This window comes from Cyprinus carpio, chromosome B18 (genome assembly GCF_018340385.1).
Source record: "Cyprinus carpio isolate SPL01 chromosome B18, ASM1834038v1, whole genome shotgun sequence".
Classification (NCBI taxonomy): domain Eukaryota; kingdom Metazoa; phylum Chordata; class Actinopteri; order Cypriniformes; family Cyprinidae; genus Cyprinus; species Cyprinus carpio.
In genome coordinates, this window is record NC_056614.1 from 2,259,114 (window position 1) to 2,278,979 (window position 19,866).

A 19,866-nucleotide genomic window follows, 5' to 3' on the forward strand; every position below is an offset into this window, starting at 1 on the left:
TATGATCAACCAGTACTGGATTAGATGAAATATCATGTAGTCTAGACCTTAAGATTCATAAACAGTTATGATGCCAGGCACAGATTTTCCTATTCATCTGTTTACAAGAGTGATTGTATATTTAACAGCTGAGATAAAGATGACATTATTTCTATGTGTTCATATGAACTCAGCGTAAACATGTTTAGTTTAGCGGTTTAGAACACCACCCTTTTTTAACAAAAAAATCGTTTCAAATTATGCACTGCCCAAATGACACACCGGAAAAAAAAGTTATATGGAGAGATTTTTAATGTAAAAACATTTATTTTGTCACATTTTTACCTATACGACAGACCCTTTTACAAAAGGTAATACTTAATAAATTGCAGAAACAACAAAATTAACAAAAAAAAAGATTAATTGCAATATTTCATATATATATTTATATAGTAATAATTTTCATATCCAAATACTTGCATATATAAAATAGCACAATTCCTTCATATCTGAGAGTGATCCCTTAAAGAGATAAAGAGATGAAGAGCTGGGGATTTTCAGTCAGCTTATACAAAATACACAAGGGGAAACACTTGTATAACACTGTCTGGACACTTTTCTTTTGGCACAGTAACATGATTTGGCTTTAAGGCATTGTTATGGCACTTTGGGAACCATTACTTATGTAGAACAGATTGTCTCTAAGCACGATTGGTAAGGCATTTGCTTTTAAGGAATGAAAATATCAACTAAGTATCAAAATAACCTTCTTATTTCCAAGACCAAGAACTTTAGAAAAAGCATTTTCTGCAAAATACAAGAAAACATTCATAAACTTATTGCCTATATGTACAGATACAAAACACCTACGTAGTACAAACTACCTTCAGTAACTGATAAAAAAGTTTGCATTTTGACCGAGGTCAACTCGTATTAACGTATGATTCTTAACACTGTCACATATGAAAATAGCTCTGCATAATTTATACAGTAAGATGCTTTTAATGCCTAGTTGACCTTTGATCAAAAAAAAAAAAAAAAATACTAGCAAATAGGTCTGACAAACGCACAGCGTTCGCGAATCTCTGGTTTCAACGTCTCGTGCTGCTGTTTCAACGGTCTTTTTCTTTCGAAGAGGTACTTCGTGTGATGCCCACATTCATTCAGTCCATCTCACGTGAACTCAACACTTTGGCAGTTTTGAGATGAAATCGAGTGGATTTTCACTGGCCAATGAAACGGGACACCATGCGTCAGAAACGTAAAGCAGGCTTCAATCCTTCCACATCGACGCCATCTGCATAGAGGAGTGCTAAAGATGAGTAAGAGAGTTTAGCTTGAGCCAGCTAGCCTGAGAAGCTCCTAATAAACAATCAGACGCCACGTCCTCCAGCGAGCAGGAGAAACGGCGCCTGAATGCCAACATTTTTTCCAGTTGCCAGATTTGCTTTAGAAGAGAGAGTTTCAGTCACGACTTGAGAAGATAAACTCGTGTAACCGAGACGGTTTTCGATAAAATCCAAAGGGAAGCGGGGACTAGGTCCAAAAATATAAACACTGGGTTCACAATTGCATTAAACACACAGGGTGAGTTTACAGTGATTCTTTTCTCAGTCGTTCAGCGACTTATACATACTAGAGGTGGTCTTTATTTGCTAGAAGGGATTCTGCAGCTTTCGGATGTAGAAAGGCACAAGAAACATGCACACGCTCTCCAAAACAAACACCAACCCTACGTCCTCCAATAAGTAGTACTCCATTTGAAAGAGGATCAGCCATTTTTTGGTCCGTTTTGCTCTACTTTCTCTTTCTTTTCCAGCTTCTTTCAACGTTGCTTCCTTCTGCTAACTTTCCAGGCACAGTCCCTCCAGTTGTAGCTTGCTTTTTTGTCTTCGCTTCGAGTGCAGTTCAAGTTTTGGCGTACGGGCAGCGGGGTGAAAGGTGAAGGTTTTAGTAGTAACTGCCAAGGTGGGGAGGGTTGTGAGTTACGTGTTTGCTGGTGTGACTCGGCATGCTGGGATTGGGATAAATCCCTCCTGTCTGAGAGCTCCAGTATGGGTTGGTGTGCCCAAAGAAATTGGAGGATGTGACGGGCATAGAGGGAGGATGGGGCGAAACGAAGTTGACCTTCTGCTGGTGAGCGTGGTAGCTTTGCACATAGGGCAGGTCGGTTGGGTATTTGTACATGGTGGACTCGGTGGGATGGGGCTGCAGGGCTTGAGCGATGCCGTGGAAGTCAAACTTGTAGGCGTAGCGCTTGCCGTGCACTTTGGTCATGATGTTTTTGTCGTAGTAGTAGCGCAGGGCGCGGCTCAGTTTGTCGTAGTTCATGTTGGGCTTGCTCTTGCGCTCGCCCCAGCGACGCGCTACTTCGTCGGGGTCCGTCATCTTGAACTCTCCGTTGGTCCCTTCCCAGGTGATGCAGCCGGCGTTGGCGCTGTCCGAGAGGAGCTCGAGCAGGAACTGCCACAGCTGGATCTGACCTGAACCTGGACAAACACACAGACAGAGTGTTTTACTAGCGACCCACAAGCCTTCATGCAGCTCAAACAGTAAGCATGGCAACGCCAAGGTCATGGGTTCGATTCCCAGGCAAAATAAGAACTGATAAAATGCGTACTATGCATACAATGCAAGTCGCTTTGGATAAAAGCATCTGCCGAATGAACAAATGTAATGTAAAATTTAAATAGAGATTTATATATATATGTACTCATGTACTGTACTTACAGTGTACTTATAGTGAACCTACCTAAGAAAGTACTGGTAATATGAGGTAACTACATGGGGTAGGGGTAGGTTTAGGGGTAGTACCTAGTTATTACCTTGTAATTGTAATTACTATAATAAGTACATGCTATGTACATGAGCAACAGGACTGGAAAATAAAGTGCTACCAAAAAAAAAAAAAAAATAGATATTGTTTGAAGTTGTAAATAACATTATAAGAGTATGTTTTATGAGAAAATATTTACAGGTTTTAATTAAAAAAAATCACATTTAATTCTAAATGTTACTTGCTGTTTCTTGGTAATTATTTGTGGAATTCTAGCAATTTCTATAGTGTTATTATACTATAATTGATATATTGTTATTAAAGTTTTTTATTAATATTTTGAATTATATATATATATATATATATATATATATATATATATATATATATATATATATATATATATATTAGGTTTTTTGTGATCTTATTGTGCTTTTTTCATTTTTATTAGTAGTTTTTTTTAATGTCTATATTGCATATCTTTATCTATATTTTAATAATTTCAAGTTAAACTAAAATAAAATGAGATACCTTGTCAACTAGCTGAAACAAAACTGTATTATATATTTATTTTTTTTATTTTCTTATATTTCAGATAAGCTTATATATATATATATATATATATATATATATATATATATATATATATATATATATATATATATATATATATATATTAAAAAATTGTTTATTTTATTTTAGGTTTTAGTTGTAGCTTGTTTTTGAGTGAAAATTGCTTCAAAATAAATCACACCATTTTTTCACTGTATATTTCTTTTGCAGTGATTTAACATTAATAACAAATGTTTATTTATTTATTTATTTATTTTCTTAGGAAAAACTAAAAAAAAAAAAATACCCATTTTCGTTCACATTTAAAATAAGTGATTTTAAAGCTTTGCTAAAGTTTAATGTTTTAGTGTTTTATTTTTAAATTTTATTTTTAAAAAATAATTAGTGGCCATAACATGAATATAATCTGCATCATCATTTTCTTAAATGCAATGTAGCTCAGAAACAGTAATCCTCCATGTTGTTACCTGGGTTGGCAAGTCGACTGCTAGTCGGTCCTAATATTTGGTAAGGATCTGAAAGAAAAGAGAAATTAATCTCTGAACTGGATGAATATCACAATTTGAAAGTCTTGAACTTGCTCTCCAGTAGCTGAATTATTAATGAAAAATATTACTATTGCAAAACCACAAAGAGTTCAACTCCCAGAAAATGAATAAATAAAAACATACTGCAAATGCACTTGCCAAATGCATAAATATGAGCTGTTTTTGAAGGCGTGCGTGTGCTCGTGGCAGAGCGCTGCTGCTTACCGGGCTGAGGCCGAGCCTGTTCAGTGTTCTTGGACACGTTCTGGGACACAACTGTAGGAGAGCCTGAGAAATGGAAAGAAAGAGCGCGACAGAAAGAAGGAGAGAGAGGAAAAAAATTAAGCACATTCGTCTGGGCGAGCAGACGCACAAGTCTTCATCCAAAGAAAACACGGGCAATAGCTGACCCAACTGCTAAGCACTTAATGGGCCTCTTCAGTGTCCCAAACCTAAAGACCAGCCATCAGCTGACTCTCAGTATTACTGTCCAGATTAAAGCCTCAGAATCAAACACACTGTCTGAGCACTTAAATCAAGACTCCAGATGGGTGTTTGACACTCACCTTTCCCGCTGTGCATGTTGTTTGACCAGCCTGCCCTCCGTACAGCATCATAAGACGCATCTGGAGAGAAGAGTAAACAATATGAGGGATTTTCCTAACCTGCTATTGTTTTTCCAAAAGCCCAGTAAGCCTTTGGAAAATGTGTTAATGTTCCTGAGAAATCTGATTTGGACTGATTATAGCGGTTTACATCCCACTCAAAGTCCTTGCTGAAGGAGCTTTTTTCTTCACGTTCAGTTTGTTTAAGAAACTCTCTCAAACTGTCTGTGTGTCTGAGACAATGGAGATGCGCTAGAGCTGTTTTATATTTATACAGAATATCTGTTTGGATGTAAAATTATTATGATGATCTGATTGAGTCTGTTTTTAGAGATCTCACAGAAACACAGTGTGCAAGCACATTCTGAGCACCAGGGAACATAACAGACTGGGAAGGTTTTATTTATTTCTTTTTTAACCAGCAAACAAATACGATATCAATCTTCTGGCCTTTGTGGTAACTAAACTAGACTAAATAAACTAAACTAATAATAATAATAATAATTGCAAATATTTTGAATAAAAATAAACTTAAACCAAACTAAACAAAATAAAAATAATTATTTGAATGCAAAACTGTTGTGGTACACATCAGGGTTATTATCATCAAAACTAAAACTTAACTTAAAACTTAAAAATAGTAATAAAAAATTAAAAGTTAACAATAAAAATATGATACCAGTAAATGATTATAGAAAATATATTAATAAAACATAATTCAAAATATTTCCAAAAAACTATATTTTATCAATGATAATTATATAACACTTGAACTGCGTTGCTATTTAATCTGTTTTATTAACAAGTTCCATTATTATTATTATTATTATTATTATTATTATTATTATTATTATTATTATTATTATTTTACTTTATTTATATTTATTTTATTTTAATAATAGTTTATAATATTTTAGTTATTATTAATTATTCTTTTTATAGTTTGTGCAATCCTGTCAGCGGTTGTTAATTTAGAATGAATGAATGAATGAATGAATGAATGAATGAATGAATGAATGAATGAATATCCTGTTGAACAAAATGACAAAAAATGTCTTCTAAAGCGGTAATCTGAGAAGCATGTGTGCTTCCTGTAAGGGTGTTTTTATTCTATCTCTGGAAAGGCATCTGTATCAGTCTCCTAGGAAAATGGCCAGAGACTCCTTCATTCTCAAACATAGGCTACTCTTAAAACATTCCCATCATGCCTTGCGGCACTGCAGTGATCCCTCTTTCCTGAACGGAAATTAAGCAATGACTGGCACTAATCAAGTCTCTCTATGCTCTAGATGGACGTTTGGCCTTGGTTACGGAGTGAGTGTTTCCTCTAGGGCTTACATGGGCTCTGTGCACGACCATATGAGAGCGGATCGGCTCAAACCGCCAGAGACGGCCAAAAAATGCTGGTCTGCTGCTAGTATACTGAAGTTATGTCTTTGAAAGTAACCTTTGTGGTATGACAGTCCTTAGAGTTAAAGCTTTAGTTCACAACTCCAGCTGGACGGAGCCGAAGCGTTTGCAATGGTGACATAACACCGCCCTCTTCTGGTCACTGCACTGGAAATCTCATCCAAGCTTTGGGTGGAACTACAAGACATTAACCTCTGGAGACAAAGAAAATGTTTGGTTTGGAAAGTGCTGATAAAACTACATGGCCCACGTTTCAAAATCGAAACAGGATCTGCAGCCAGCGTTTCTCAGCAAAAGCAGAATCCAAGAGAAAGGAAGATGATAATCTCGAAACGCAGAGAGTGAGAAAGAGCAGGACTTTCACTGCTCCTGCTTAACATTAAATCCACAGCCCAACCTGACTGAGAAGAGCTTATTCATTAAATACTGTGTTCAGCACATTCTAAAATAGTTTCAGCTGCGATCTGTTCTGAGGCTTTTTAACTTTAACCAGATCAAAAGAATGAGTCACCAAAAATGTCTCAAATTTTTAAGAAAATTCCACACAGACATTTCCACACAATGACAGATTCGAATGACCATATCAAGCTCGAAAAGTAAAAAGTAACAAATAAAATTAATAAATGTATGAATAAAATGAATGAAGTATTAAAATATTTAAAAAAAAATTAAAAGTATTAAAAATAAATTAATTAATAAGGAAATAAATAAATGAATAAATGAATTAGAAAATAAATAAACAGTAAATAAAATAAAATAAAATAAAAGATAATAAAAGATAATTTCATACAGAAATTTTCACACAATGACAGTTTGTAAACCATCAAAAAAAAAAAAAAAAAAAAAAAAAAATAGGCTTAAAATGTGGTCTAGGCTAATATAGTTTTAAATGATCTGTTCTGATCCATTGTAACTTTATCTAGATTAAAGGAATAATAATAATAATAATAATAATAATAATAATAATAATAAAAATGTAAAGACCAAATCAAGCTAAAAAGTTAATAGATAGACAGACATAAAACATAAAAGTGTCCTAGATGACTCTTGGACTATATTTCATGTCTTCTGAAGTCATACAAATGCTTTGTCTTTAAAATATTTTGCTGTCAATGACACTTGGTCACAAGACACGCAAGAATGAGTGACGTTTAATTTCACTGACATCTAATCTGTGACACTCACCATAAAATACCATTAAAGATGTGTAAAGATTCCTCAAAAAAATAAAAAAATAATTAAATAAATAAATAAAAACTTCTGTGTTAGAAGGGAGAAAACAGCATATGGGTTTTAACAACATAATAAGAAAATAAAGAAGTTTGATTTCATTTGCCTTGAAGGCACGTTAGATTTGTTTTCACTATAAATATTGAATCTGTAATAGTCATTTATCAGAGCAGCATGCCCTACACATCTAGGCACTGAATTCAGGTGATATCTGGGAAACGTTGCTTTCCATTTAACATTATTCTATCATTCCTGGTCCTCAAACGCTCACTCTTTCTCTGTTACGATCTTCCATCCTTCAGTCTCTCAGTGTCTGTCAGATCTGATCTGGAGCCGGGCCGGAGAGAAGAGAAAACGAGAGAGAGAGAGAGAGTCCTGAGAGAGTTACGTTTCCTGCCTGCCGAGTCTCTCACACAACCTCTCTTTGTTTTACTGGCTTTTTTTCCCTCGTTTTTTCATCCCCCTCCACCATGAAAAAACACGCAGCAGCCAGGAGAGAAGAAGAGGGGTCAGGACGCGACGAGGAGAACAGAGAGAGATGGAGAGCAGACCATACACATCATCGGAATTCGCAAAGAAAACAGCGGCGGTGGCCCTCGCTACTGTCTGATGGACGGATACGAGCAGATCTTGGCTTTCGGAGCGGCGAGGCCCGTGTCCCTAATTCAATCACATCAGAGCTCAACTTCGAAACAAGAGACAGACGTGCGTCTGGGATATGGATAGAACGGAGCGGTCCTGCTTCATTTGCTTCACTAATGCGTGCTTTAGGAGAGTGTGATGTTCTCTGCCATGAATAAGAGGGGACGCAGTGTATGGGTGCAGAAGGTGCATGGGTTTCGTGTTGTTGGTGTGCTGTGTTTGGGTGTGGCGTCTCCTAAAGAGACCAGACTGCTGCTCTCTAGTCAAAACAAGACTCTCGCCCAGCCAGCCGTCTAGACTAGCTCAGTTTTTAAACAGTGCCCGAAAAGTCCAATGTATGTGGCCATTTTGAACCAAACCAAAGTCTATATGCGATTTTACTTTATGTCCAAGAGGCTGTTTATACAGAAAGCACTCTTCAAATGTATGCTTGAAAGAATAGAAGAGAAAAAGCAGTGCGACTCATAGGCTCTGTTCCAAAATCCAGTGAGGTGCCCTGCTCTCTACGGCCTACAGACAGCTGCCTTCTAAGTCAGCATCCCAAATCAAACAGAAACCTCATAAAGGAGTGATTTCAGAAGCTATTTAGACTGTAAGTGCTTTACGGAGCTAACATGGCAATGCTCAGATTAAAATAAACACAAATAATAAGCAGTTCAATTAATTAAATAATGAAGAAGTAATGAAATAAATTATTACTATTATATATAGTTTGGGGATTTTTATTTATTTATTTATTTTTAAATGCTAATAATACTTTTTTTAACAGTAAAAAAAAAAAAAAAAAACTTGAACTTTATATTCTTTAAAAATATTCTGAGAAAAAAAATATATATATAGTGTCATCATGTGACACTGAAGACTGGAGATATGATGCTGAAAATTCAGCTTTTAATCACAGAAATAAATTACATTTTACTATATATTCTCACGGAAAACAAATTTTTAAAATTTTTAATTGTAACAATATTTAACAGTATTACTGTGTTTTCGATCACATAAATAAGCCTGGGTGAAAAAAACAAAACAAAAAACAAACCAACCAACCAAAAGAACTTCTGTCAAAAACATAAGAAAAGAATAAAACAATAAAAAAATATTTTTTGAATTTTTTTATGTGTAATGTGAATACACATAATTGCACAATTATATTACAATATAATTATATATATATATTATAAAATAAAATAAAATTTATATATAAAATTATTATCATGTGGCCAAAATAAGTTACCTTAGAGGGGAGCATAATCAAAATAATGTATCTTAAAAGGCAACAAACAGACCCATTTACACAAAACAGAAGATCAGCGAAGATCAGTGAAATATGGCATTTACTTCTTTAAGTGGAGTATTAATCAGTATCAATCTTTAACTACCCGTGAGAAATTGTCTTAGAAAAAAATAAAATAAAATAAATGGCCTGAAATGAAAGGGCAAGTGAAAATAAATCCAGCCCATAAATCTCGCTATCAAACGTTTAATCTTCAGCTGATAAATGTAGACCTGTTCAATGGCCACTTTTTTGACGACTTTACCATTTTTATGCCTTGCATTAAAAGCACAGCTCCAGGGAAGGTTTGTGGATCACTAAATTTCAAATTCAGAGATATTTAAGCATTATACAAAGGATGCTGAAGAAGTTTTCTCATCGAGCGATGCACTTAGTGCTCTACTGTGACTGACAGCTGTGAGAAGAGGGTCAAAGGTCTCACGGCCGTCTCAGCATTATCTTATCTTCAGGCTCAGTGTACTAATGACTCTGATATGTGTATAGAACAGGTGTTCTGACTCCTGGCTTTCATCAGGCCAGCTCTGCTCTCAGCACTATCAGTGTTATCACAGCCCTCTGCTTTCTGAAGAGGGAAAGCCCAAAGTGGTCCGTTCTCCAGAGAGACTGTCAAACGTTTACTTAAATGGTTATGGTTTATGGAAACCGATTTCCTTGATGAGTTTGAGAGCCTGATTTCATTTGGATGTGTATCTTGTGTTATCATTGGAAAGTACACAAGTAAATTACGTAAATGAGTCACAGCAATCGTTGTCTATCATCTCTGTGCTCAAATCTGAAAATCAACGGCACATAAGCCATCCAAAACCTTTGGGTGACACGATTATAAAACGTAGTAGCTTTTTCATGAATATTAATCCTCTGGTGTCATGTATTTCATATGCAATCGACCCAGTAGCTTATCCAAAATTCGGCAGCTTGGTTATTAACTAGAACTAAAGTTAAAAACATATCTTTTTATCTCACCTTTTAATTTTTTTTGCTATGGATTGTTTATAATAAATTGTCTGTCATATGTTTTAGTATTTAATGCTAGGCATGTTGTAGTTAACTACTTTATATCTTTTATGTTTGTTTTTGTAGTATTTTATATTAGATGTGTCAGTTGTACTGTACTTATGATGCAAAACACCTTTTCAATGCTTGAATGTTCAATAACGCCTCTAAATCACTGTTATTAAGGCACACGTGTCTTCCATTAACATCTCAGTTCAGTTCTGCTGTATTGTTCCCAGAGACACCTGTCTCTCTGCTCTTTCTCTGTGTGTGTCCCTGTCTCTCTTTCCTGCACGTGGCTTTTGTCTTGCTAATTGTCTCTCTGCTCTGAGAGCCTGTGCTGTCCATGCTCAGGTGGAGATTGAATGGTTGATGCTTTTTATTTGCGGCACACAAAGAGAGCACCTGCTGGGCGCTTCGCTTCGGCCCCGAGGCCTGGTCTGATACACACTAGAAAAAGAAGGAGAGAAGGGACAGGGGCCAACTAAACACTGCCTAACGCCATTATTTTGATGAAATAATAAGACTCACTTCCTCATGTCATATCCATATGCATTGTTCATCTAATGTGCCTTTTGTGTTTCAGAATTAGTAATTCACATATGGGACCATGAGGATTTCAAGTGAAATTGTACTAACGCATTTGTATTTGCAGAACAAATGAAAATATTGCTGGAGCAAGATAAAAAATTATTTTGAGGACAATTGGTTTGTCATACCGTCTTTGGCAGCCAAGCGAGGAGACTGGTCAGTATGAGATGGCGTGTTGTATGATATTGATGAGCTGCCTGGAACACACACACACAAAATTATATTATAATAATAAAGATGTAATAAATTTAGTGAGGTTAAAAAAAAAATCAGTCAGTAAAAAACAAAAACAAATACACTTACATTCAATATACATTCTCTGGCAAGACTTCAAATTTAGCTTTATATAAATGTAAATGCAATAATATACTATATATTGTAATAATATATAAACAAATTTCTATTCTATTCTTGAAAATTAAGTTATTATTAAACGCAATGGAGCTAAAAATCAGACAACAGAACAAAAATAAATACACATAAATTGAATACACTTTCTCTTGCAAGATTATAGTTCAGCTTTATATAATTTAACTTGTTAAAATGTTAAATATATATATATATATATATATATATATATATATATATATATATATATATATATATATATATAATTACAATAATATACATGTATTATATAATATTATTACATAATAATATAAGAAACTTTTCTTTTTTAAATATTAATTATAAAATTTTATACAGATGCACTTGTATGAAATGTAACTTACATGAATGTATTACATAAATGACATATAAAGTGTATTATTATTATTGCTGTTGTTAAAAATAATAATAATAATAAGAAGAAGTTAAACTTTCATTATATTCTATGTATTCTATGCTGTTGCATAAATAACATAACTTTAGAATTTTAAACACATTTTTTGGGCCATTCAATTTTAGATTAGATCGCTTTTTTAAATTAAAATCAATGGGATTTTTTTTTTTTTTTTTTTTTTTTTTTTTTTTTTAGTTTATACTTACTATGTAATTACACCGTAACAAGTAAACTAAGTGCATATTCCATAACAAGGCACTTCATCAAGCAATAACCGTTTGTCACTGATTCTCAGCATTCATTTCTCTTCACACAAGCTGCTCAGTTTTGTCATTACAATCCAAACACAATCTACACTTTGCACAGAGAGAGGCATTCATGTGCAGTCAGAGAGTGTTTCCAGTGAGCACGCTCTTAATTTTAGCTCCTTTAACTCATAAATCAGAGCAAAGGAAAACAGAAGGAAAACTGCACTGGCAAAACATGAGTCTTCCTATGGATGGAGGGCTGATGGTTATAGCAGTGGGACCCTCTGTTTTTCTGAATGAGGAAAGGGAAGGGATGACATTTGGCATTTCTTTGTTCTTTGATCAGCTCAGAGAAGATAGCAGGGTGTTTTAATAAACGTGTGAGTGTGTTTAAGTATGTTTTATGGAGGAGGAGAGAGCATCAAACACATATTTTAACCTCCAGGCCCCTGAACCCCTCAAAGCGAAGCCTTTGGGGCCACAGAACAGGGCAGTCTTTGTGTGGGGTGCGATCCCTACACAGCAATCAAAGACTGCTGCTCCCATACAAAAATAACCCCCACACATCCATGTGGAAGAGAGAGAGGAACTTGTATAGAAAAAACCAGCATGAAAAAAACAGCAAGGGCTGAAGTGAAGGAAAGTTCTGTACATCCTTGTTAAGCAGCAGCTGAGTTTTATGTGTGCAGTTGTACATGTGCTAATGTGTTTGTGATCCATGTTGCTCCCCGATGCATTTGAATTTGAATCTATTTATACTGAAAAAAGTAAGCGTGAAATTTTGAAGCAGAAATACTGATTTTTTTTTTTTGCAAAATGTACACTGATAATCATTTTTTAACAACTTCAGTAAATGTATTAATTCAAATAATCTATCTATTGTTCTATCGTTCTATCATTCCTTCTGTAAAGTCAAACCACATCATTTGTTTTTCCAGTCAAAAATTAGTAACATGAAATTTAACCCATTTTAAATCTGATTTTTAATCTAAATCCAGGTTCTTTGATCCATTTTTCCATTTATTTTCAAGTTTCTTTCTTTCTTTCTTTCTTTCTTTCTTTCTTTCTTTCTTTCTTTCTTTCTTTCTTTCTTTCTTTCTTTCTTTCTTTCCTTCCTTCCTTCCTTATTCCCTTCCATTTTCAACTTTTAAAGTTACATTTTTCTTTTCTACTAAAATAATACAGTCCTATGAATTTCTTCGAAAAGTCATTTTACATGTAGTTCTTTACATTCAAATTCAAATTTCAACTCTGCACCCCAGTTTTTCCCCCATTATTTTACATCGTTCTTTAAGAATTCTATCTTTCTTTTATTCTGTCTGTAAACTTTCAACACTTTCAAACAAGCAAAATTGCATTTGTGTTTGCTACCTCAATTCTAATTTGTCAAAAAGCACTCTTAATTCAGTTAGTTTATTTTTCACATTTTTTGTTGTTGTTGTTGTTAATGTTTTTATATATATATATATATATATATATATATATATATATATATATATATATATATATATATATATGTGTATGTATGTATGTATGTATGTATACACTATTTATATATAGTTCTACACAGTATGTTGTATATATTGTTCCATTGTTCTCTGTATTTTGTCTTTTTCTAGTCAAAATTAGTCATATTAATGTCTTTGATTTCTGACTTCATGTGCCTAATTCTTTGGGTTGCTTTGCACCAAATTTAGGAATTAAAGTAGACTTTTAAAAAATTATTAATTCAGCTCTGAATTTAGCTCAAGCCTATTATGAATATCATGAGGTTTCCATGCCATTAAAAATTGAATAATTAGTAAGTAATAAAATAAAATAATAATAATAATAATAAAATAAAAGTAATATTTTTCCCCCTGAATTTCAGCCTTATAATGAGATAATGACATGTCTGTCTTTATTATTACATCCACCAGACAGTTAATTGAACATCCACCAGACATTTAATTGAATTCAGAAACGGAAAACACGTTCATCACAGAAGAGCTGCAAGTGATTCAAGATGACGTCCCATACACTCTCAGAAAAAAAGGTACAAAAGCTATCACTGGGGCGGTACCTTTTCAAAAGGCACACCTTTGTACCTAAACAGTCCATATTGGTACCTTATAAGTACATATTAGTACCTAGAGTGTACAGATAAGTACAAAAGTGTACCTTTTTAAAAAGGTACTGCCCCAGTGACAGCTTTTGTACCTTTTTTTCTGAGTGTATATATGTGTGAGTATATATACACATACAGTGGCTTATTTCTGTGCATATCCAATGTTACTCCTAGAACCTTTTTTAACAAAGACACACTCATACACACACCTTTCCAGTCTGTACAGTGTGTGTATGTTGAGATAAAGGCATCAGTTCAGCTCCGCTCCCCTTCTGCAATGAAATTCCAACAAATTCTCAAATTGCAGCCAAATTGAAAGCAGACTGGCAAGTGGGCGGCAATCACTAATAAAATCTGAATAACTGACCAACAGCAAAGTCAAAACAAAACCTCGTCTAGCTCCATCGAGATCCAGCAGCAGTACCTATTCACCAGCTCTGCATCTTCGGCTCGTTCTGATGCGTGTGTGTGTGTGTATTTGTGTTCTGTATGAGTCAGGGTTTGCTTGCAGTTTGTCCAGAGGCGGGACTCGACCCTGCCCTGCTCTGCTGTGTATAAGCAACGACACGGAGGAATGTTAATCAGACTCTATGTAAACACCACAGCATGTACACAGATGTGTATGAAATGATTACGCTGCTGACTGTCACACTGGCAAACAGCGAGCCGATGAATGCGTGTGTGTTTGTGTGTGTGTGAGTGTGTTTGCCGATCCAGGCCCAGTGTGTGAGCAGAACCAGAGGGCTTGTGATTGTGTTTGTTTGTGTTACGAGAGGAAAGAGATCATCTTTGGTTTCAGACCCTGAACCCCGGGGCTCTAAAGAAATCAGTCTAGAAAACATATGGACCTACATACATGTACACACATGTAAACTACATAAAACATGGTCCTCTTAAAGAGACAGTTCACCTAAAAAAAAAAAAAAATGTTCATTCTGTTATTTACTCACCCTCATGTTGTAGTTTATATTTTCAGAATGTTTCAACTTTTTGCTCATAAATAAGATTTTAATTTTAACAGTAAAAACCTGTTAATTGGCTAACGGTGAGTTCCCTAACTCTAAAAATGGAAATATTTCTAATGGATCATTTCATGTAATTTTACAGTAAAATACATTTAAATGTGCAGCTTTTTGGAAAAGAACAATTCATCTTATAATTTACAGTAGGAAAAAAATCTAACTTGAAATTTCCAGAATTGCCTGTTTGATAGCTCACATTTGATTATTTATTTATTTATTTAAATTACATACATTTAACGTTGATTTATCTCTTAACCACCTGTGTTCTTAAGGTGGTTGTCAATATACAAGAAAATCATTATTTCCGTTATTATTATTATTATTATTATTATTATTATTATTATTATTATTATTATCTGGTGTATTATTATTATTATTATTATTATTATTATTATTATTATTATTATTATTATTATCATCTGGTGTATTATTATTATTATTATTATTATTATTATCATCATCTGGTGTATTATTATTATTATTATTATTATTATTATTATTATTATTATTATTATTATTATTATTATATTATTATTATCACATGGCGATAAATAACTTATTTTGAAGAGTGTGAAACTTTGAATTGCTGCTTCCATATATATATATATATATATATATATATATATATATATATATATATATATATATATATATATATATATATATATATATATATATATATTTTTTTTTTTTTTTTTTTTTTTTTAATATATATATTTTTTTTCAATGTAAATTTCCCAGATTTTTTTTTTACTTATTTTTTTTTTTTTTTTTTTTTTTTTTATGTAATTTTAATTTATGAAAATGAAAATTGTAAATCAATGGGTTGCTTTGGACCTTTTTTACTGGACCATTGTCATTAATTTTATGGAAAAACACTGAGACATTTTTGAAGATATCTCCTTTTGTGTTCCAGAAAGAAATAAAAAAAAAAGTATTCCAATAATATGAGGGCGAGTAAATGAATTTAGTTGGGAGAACTATGCCTTTAAATTCACAAACAGGTAAAAGGAACACAAATGTCTTCTGACTGAGAGTGAGTAGCCTCTGGTAGATCGGACCATTGCTCTTATTAATATTTGATTTTGACTCGGGACTTGTTCCAAGGCAATACAAATGGTGGAGCGAAGGATTACGAACCATTTCTTCTGTTTCCAAAACACACAGGCTTAATCAAAGAAAGAGCGGAAGGCAGATCCACAATGCCCGGCGCGTAAGCTCTGACTCAGACCCGGGGCAATCGCCCCTAATGAAAACTCCAAAACCGAGTTCTCTTAAGAAAAAAGAAAAAAAAAACACCTGACAGCACGCAGACAGGCCGGGCTCTGCCCTGCGACTCACAATGGCTCTCTGTTATACTCCGAGTCTGTATGCAGGCCCACAGCCTGGCCACCAGCACAAAACCGTTGACACCCACGGAATAAAGTTCCCATTACCTCACAGCAGAATCCATCACTATTTTTTAAGGAGGAGCGTTTTAACCACTCAGCCCTGCTGTCATAATGTTTGGATGGGCCAGCTGCTCTCACCCTCACAGCAAATTGCATCTAAATGCGACCCTTCAGAGAATGCATAACTCTGTTTACCGACGCGATTCTCGTGCAAACAATTCACACACAGATGTGGCGTGTCCTCCCGACAGTTCGCTTATAGATGGCACTGATGTTTTAAAGTGGATGAGTGGACTTAGTTTTCGCCAAAGCCGTGGGATTCTAGCCAAAACATGCAGGGAAATAACATAAAAAATCCTTTGGAAGAGAAATAGGGCAAGATGCCTCTGTTGTAAATTAGGGATAAACTTTCCCGTGCAGTGTGTAGGCAGAGGCCTCGCTGGCCGTCTCCTGAGGCCATGCACCTGGGCTTCATCTCTATAAGTCTGGGGCCGAGAGCGCTCAGGGGGAGATGCTCTGGACGGGATGGTTACTGAAATTCATTATCATTGCGACTCTGCCAAACCAAATGCATCCAGTAAAAGTCAAGCAGGTGGACCGAGACAGGAGCCATCCCTACTAAAGCCTTCGAATGGAATAAAAAGTGAACGTAATGTGCAAACTATTAAAAAGTATGTTATAAAATATTGCTGTAAACTTGATCTCAGTGTGGTTTGAGTGACTGTGCCACAATGACAGCAGCCATGTGGAATAAACTAGGCTCCATTTCTTGCATGGATAGTCAAGCATTAAACAGTTGCAATTACTTCCAAACATTTTACTGTTGTGGTACCATTATTACAAGCTTTTCTAAATAGTTGGGGAACTATTTATTGGTCAGTTGCTTGGCACCTCATAAATAGTCATAAACAAAATATAAACACTGCTCTAGAATGTCTTTGGGGTGATTTTTTGATTAAATTACAATTAAGTCATTAATGCATTCTGTCATGAGACAGCAACTAGTGTGAGATCAGTTCTTACATAATTTATTTATGTCTTAGGTACACAAGATGTCCTTTCAAAAGTACACTTTTTACCCCTAAAGGGTGCTTATTAATACCTTAAACGTACATATTATTGCCTTTCGAAAGGGTACACTCTCATAAAAAAGGTACAAAAGCTGTCACTGGAACAGTACATTTTCAAAAGATACACCTTAATACCTTATTTACACCCAAAAAATTGCATTTTAGTCCCCACAAGGTACATGCTTGTACCTAGAGTGTACATAATAGTACATAAATGGTGCATATTATTGGCTACCATTCAGAGACAGCTTTATTTTATTTCCACAGCTTTTGCATAATTTCTATTCTGAGGGTGTGACAAAAATACGAAAATATTAGGGTTGCAATATACTCTGACGTCATAAAGCAAGGCATAGAAAAGCAGTATGTTACACAGTCGAAGGCACAAAAACACTAAGAGAATGGCAGCAAAAGTGAAAGACCCAAATTAGCCAATCTCAAAGGAATACTTACTTTCCCTGAGGTAATTGAGATGTGAGAGCAGGACATCCGTGTTGTAGATGCTGGTAAGTCTCATGAAGTCCTCTTTGCTCATCTTGCAAAGTTCTTTTCCATCTGTGTTGTGGAACATGGCTGTGTCGATCTCCTGAAGACCATACTCTTTAATGGCCCAGTCTAACCATTGCCGCACATGGTCTGGAGACCAGAGAGAAGGGTCTGAAATGGAAATAAAGCCACAAATTAGCTGGAGACTCAAGGTTTAGATAGCTTACAAGCCGTTATCTTTGTGAGCAGGTCTTTTATTGTCATTTACAGAAACATTCAGTATTTTCAGAGAAACAAAGTAATCATTCCTGCTTTATTAGTGGCTGCTAATGGAAATCCAAAAATGATGACTGTTCCAAACTCACAAAGGTCATGCATTATTATTATTTTCAATATTCTCCAGCAACTTTCGTTAGGTTCAGATATTGTTGAGATTATATTTAAGATTTTTGTGGAATATTGATTTGGATTTTGTTGGATTATTGTGTTTGGTAATGTTGTTTTTACTGTGCATTTTAGTGCAGCTTTTACACCTTAAAGAGACAGCTCACACAAACATACAAAAAGTCTATCATTATTTGCTCACCCTGCTGAAAGTTGTTGATGGTGGCCATTGACACTGACTGAAATATATATATATATACTGTGGAAGTCAATTGCTAAATTCAGCCATTCTGCAAAATATCTTCTTTCGTGTCCAACAGCTGACATTTCATACTGGTTTTGAACAATTTGAGGGTGACTAAAATAATGACAGATTTTATTTTATTTATTGTATTTTTATTTTTTTTTTATTTTATTTTTTTTGGAGGGCACAAACATACAAAAACTATCCCTGTAATTAAAACTGAGCCTTTTTATATTTAAGATACATCTATTTTAAAACTTAATAAGAAAATATTTTATTTTAGGATACCTCATTGGTACACAGTAATAATTATTTTTTGACGTTGCAAATAAAACAGGTTATTTGGAATATGTTTTAAAAGAAATTACAATTTCAGCCTTTCTATTCCAAAATTTCACATTTAAATCACTTTTGAAGATATTACAGTTTATTTGTTTTTTGTTTTAAAAGAAATTACAATTTCATACTTACAATTTCATTTAAATCACTGTTTGTACATAATTTTTCCAGTGTATTGAATGTGTGACTGTATAAATGCAGCATTCAATACGCAATCATGATGAGACGAAGTGTGAATACCTGCTGGGACGATAACTCTCCTCTCATTGGTTGTCATGTTTGGGGGCGGAGCACACTTCTCATCCATGTAGCCAGTATAGCTCATTTGAGATGCGTCGGTCCCACCCACCATTTTATTGCATTTACCCACACTACAGTCCACCGGGGACTCTCTGCTAGAAAGAAAAAAGCAGAGTCAGAACGGCTGTTGCTTACTAATTCTTATTTCAGACAGAACAACTCACAAACACAAAATAATGCCAACAAAGGGGGTTTTTCAGTCATACCTGGAGCCATTGATGTGGTCATACTCTCGTTTGACATGAACCCGGGCGGGCTGGCTGATCCACTCCTGCTGAGGGGGGATAGGGTTGATCTTGTGAGGCTGACCGTAGTCCTGTGCGCCGGACGCAGTCATGTCTGTTTTGGGAGCAGCAGCAGCGTACGGAGGCTCAAACAGAGACTGGTCTTCACTCACCACTGACAGCGCCTCCTGGAGGAGTGAACGGGACGAAACTGTATCACTGTTTCTCATTAAAGCACAGAGCCAGTGACGAATGACTTTCAATTCATCATGTTTAACCAGAATTAAGCTAAACAAATTGTAAATTGTTTCTTGCTGAAGGGCAGAATCACAGATGCTGGGTGCAAATGAAGCAGTGCAATTGATTGCTTACACATAGCCACACCACTGCTACGGATACGGGAAAAAATGGCTTGAAGGCAACAAGGATTGCAACTTGTTTTACTTAATTTGACATTATTTCCCTGTGAAATGGGATATTCAATAAGGAAAACAAATGCAGAGAAGGATTTTTCCATTGAATTGCATAGAAAAATGAAGTCAGGTGGTTGAAAGGGAGGAGCTAAAAACAGGGATTTGTGATGTCAGCAGAAAGGAGAGTTATTGTGTTCTGATAAAAGATCATGAATGCACTTGTTAACATCACATTGA

The 19,866-nt window shown here is 34.8% G+C and overlaps 1 protein-coding gene across 8 annotated transcripts in view; it reads right to left on the reverse strand.

The window, feature by feature from the left end:
• Window positions 1-1,420: 1,420 nt before the first annotated feature.
• Window positions 1,421-19,866, reverse strand: part of LOC109052463 (Friend leukemia integration 1 transcription factor-like) — a 28,623-nt gene continuing 10,177 nt past the window's right edge. For 4 of the 8 annotated variants that reach the window (XM_042743431.1, XM_042743428.1, XM_042743437.1 and 1 more), the window contains 8 exons: window positions 19,199-19,404; window positions 18,933-19,087; window positions 17,693-17,896; window positions 10,749-10,817; window positions 4,422-4,481; window positions 4,081-4,143; window positions 3,796-3,843; window positions 1,421-2,468 (listed from right to left, as the gene is read on the reverse strand). In XM_042743431.1, coding sequence (XP_042599365.1) covers window positions 1,930-2,468; window positions 3,796-3,843; window positions 4,081-4,143; window positions 4,422-4,481; window positions 10,749-10,817; window positions 17,693-17,896; window positions 18,933-19,087; window positions 19,199-19,404 — 1,344 coding nt within the window. In that variant the 3' untranslated portion in view covers window positions 1,421-1,929. The remainder of the gene's footprint in view (window positions 2,469-3,795; window positions 3,844-4,080; window positions 4,144-4,421; window positions 4,482-10,748; window positions 10,818-17,692; window positions 17,897-18,932; window positions 19,088-19,198; window positions 19,405-19,866) is intronic. The other 4 variants (XM_042743432.1, XM_042743429.1, XM_042743434.1 and 1 more) reach the window with 2 other exon arrangements.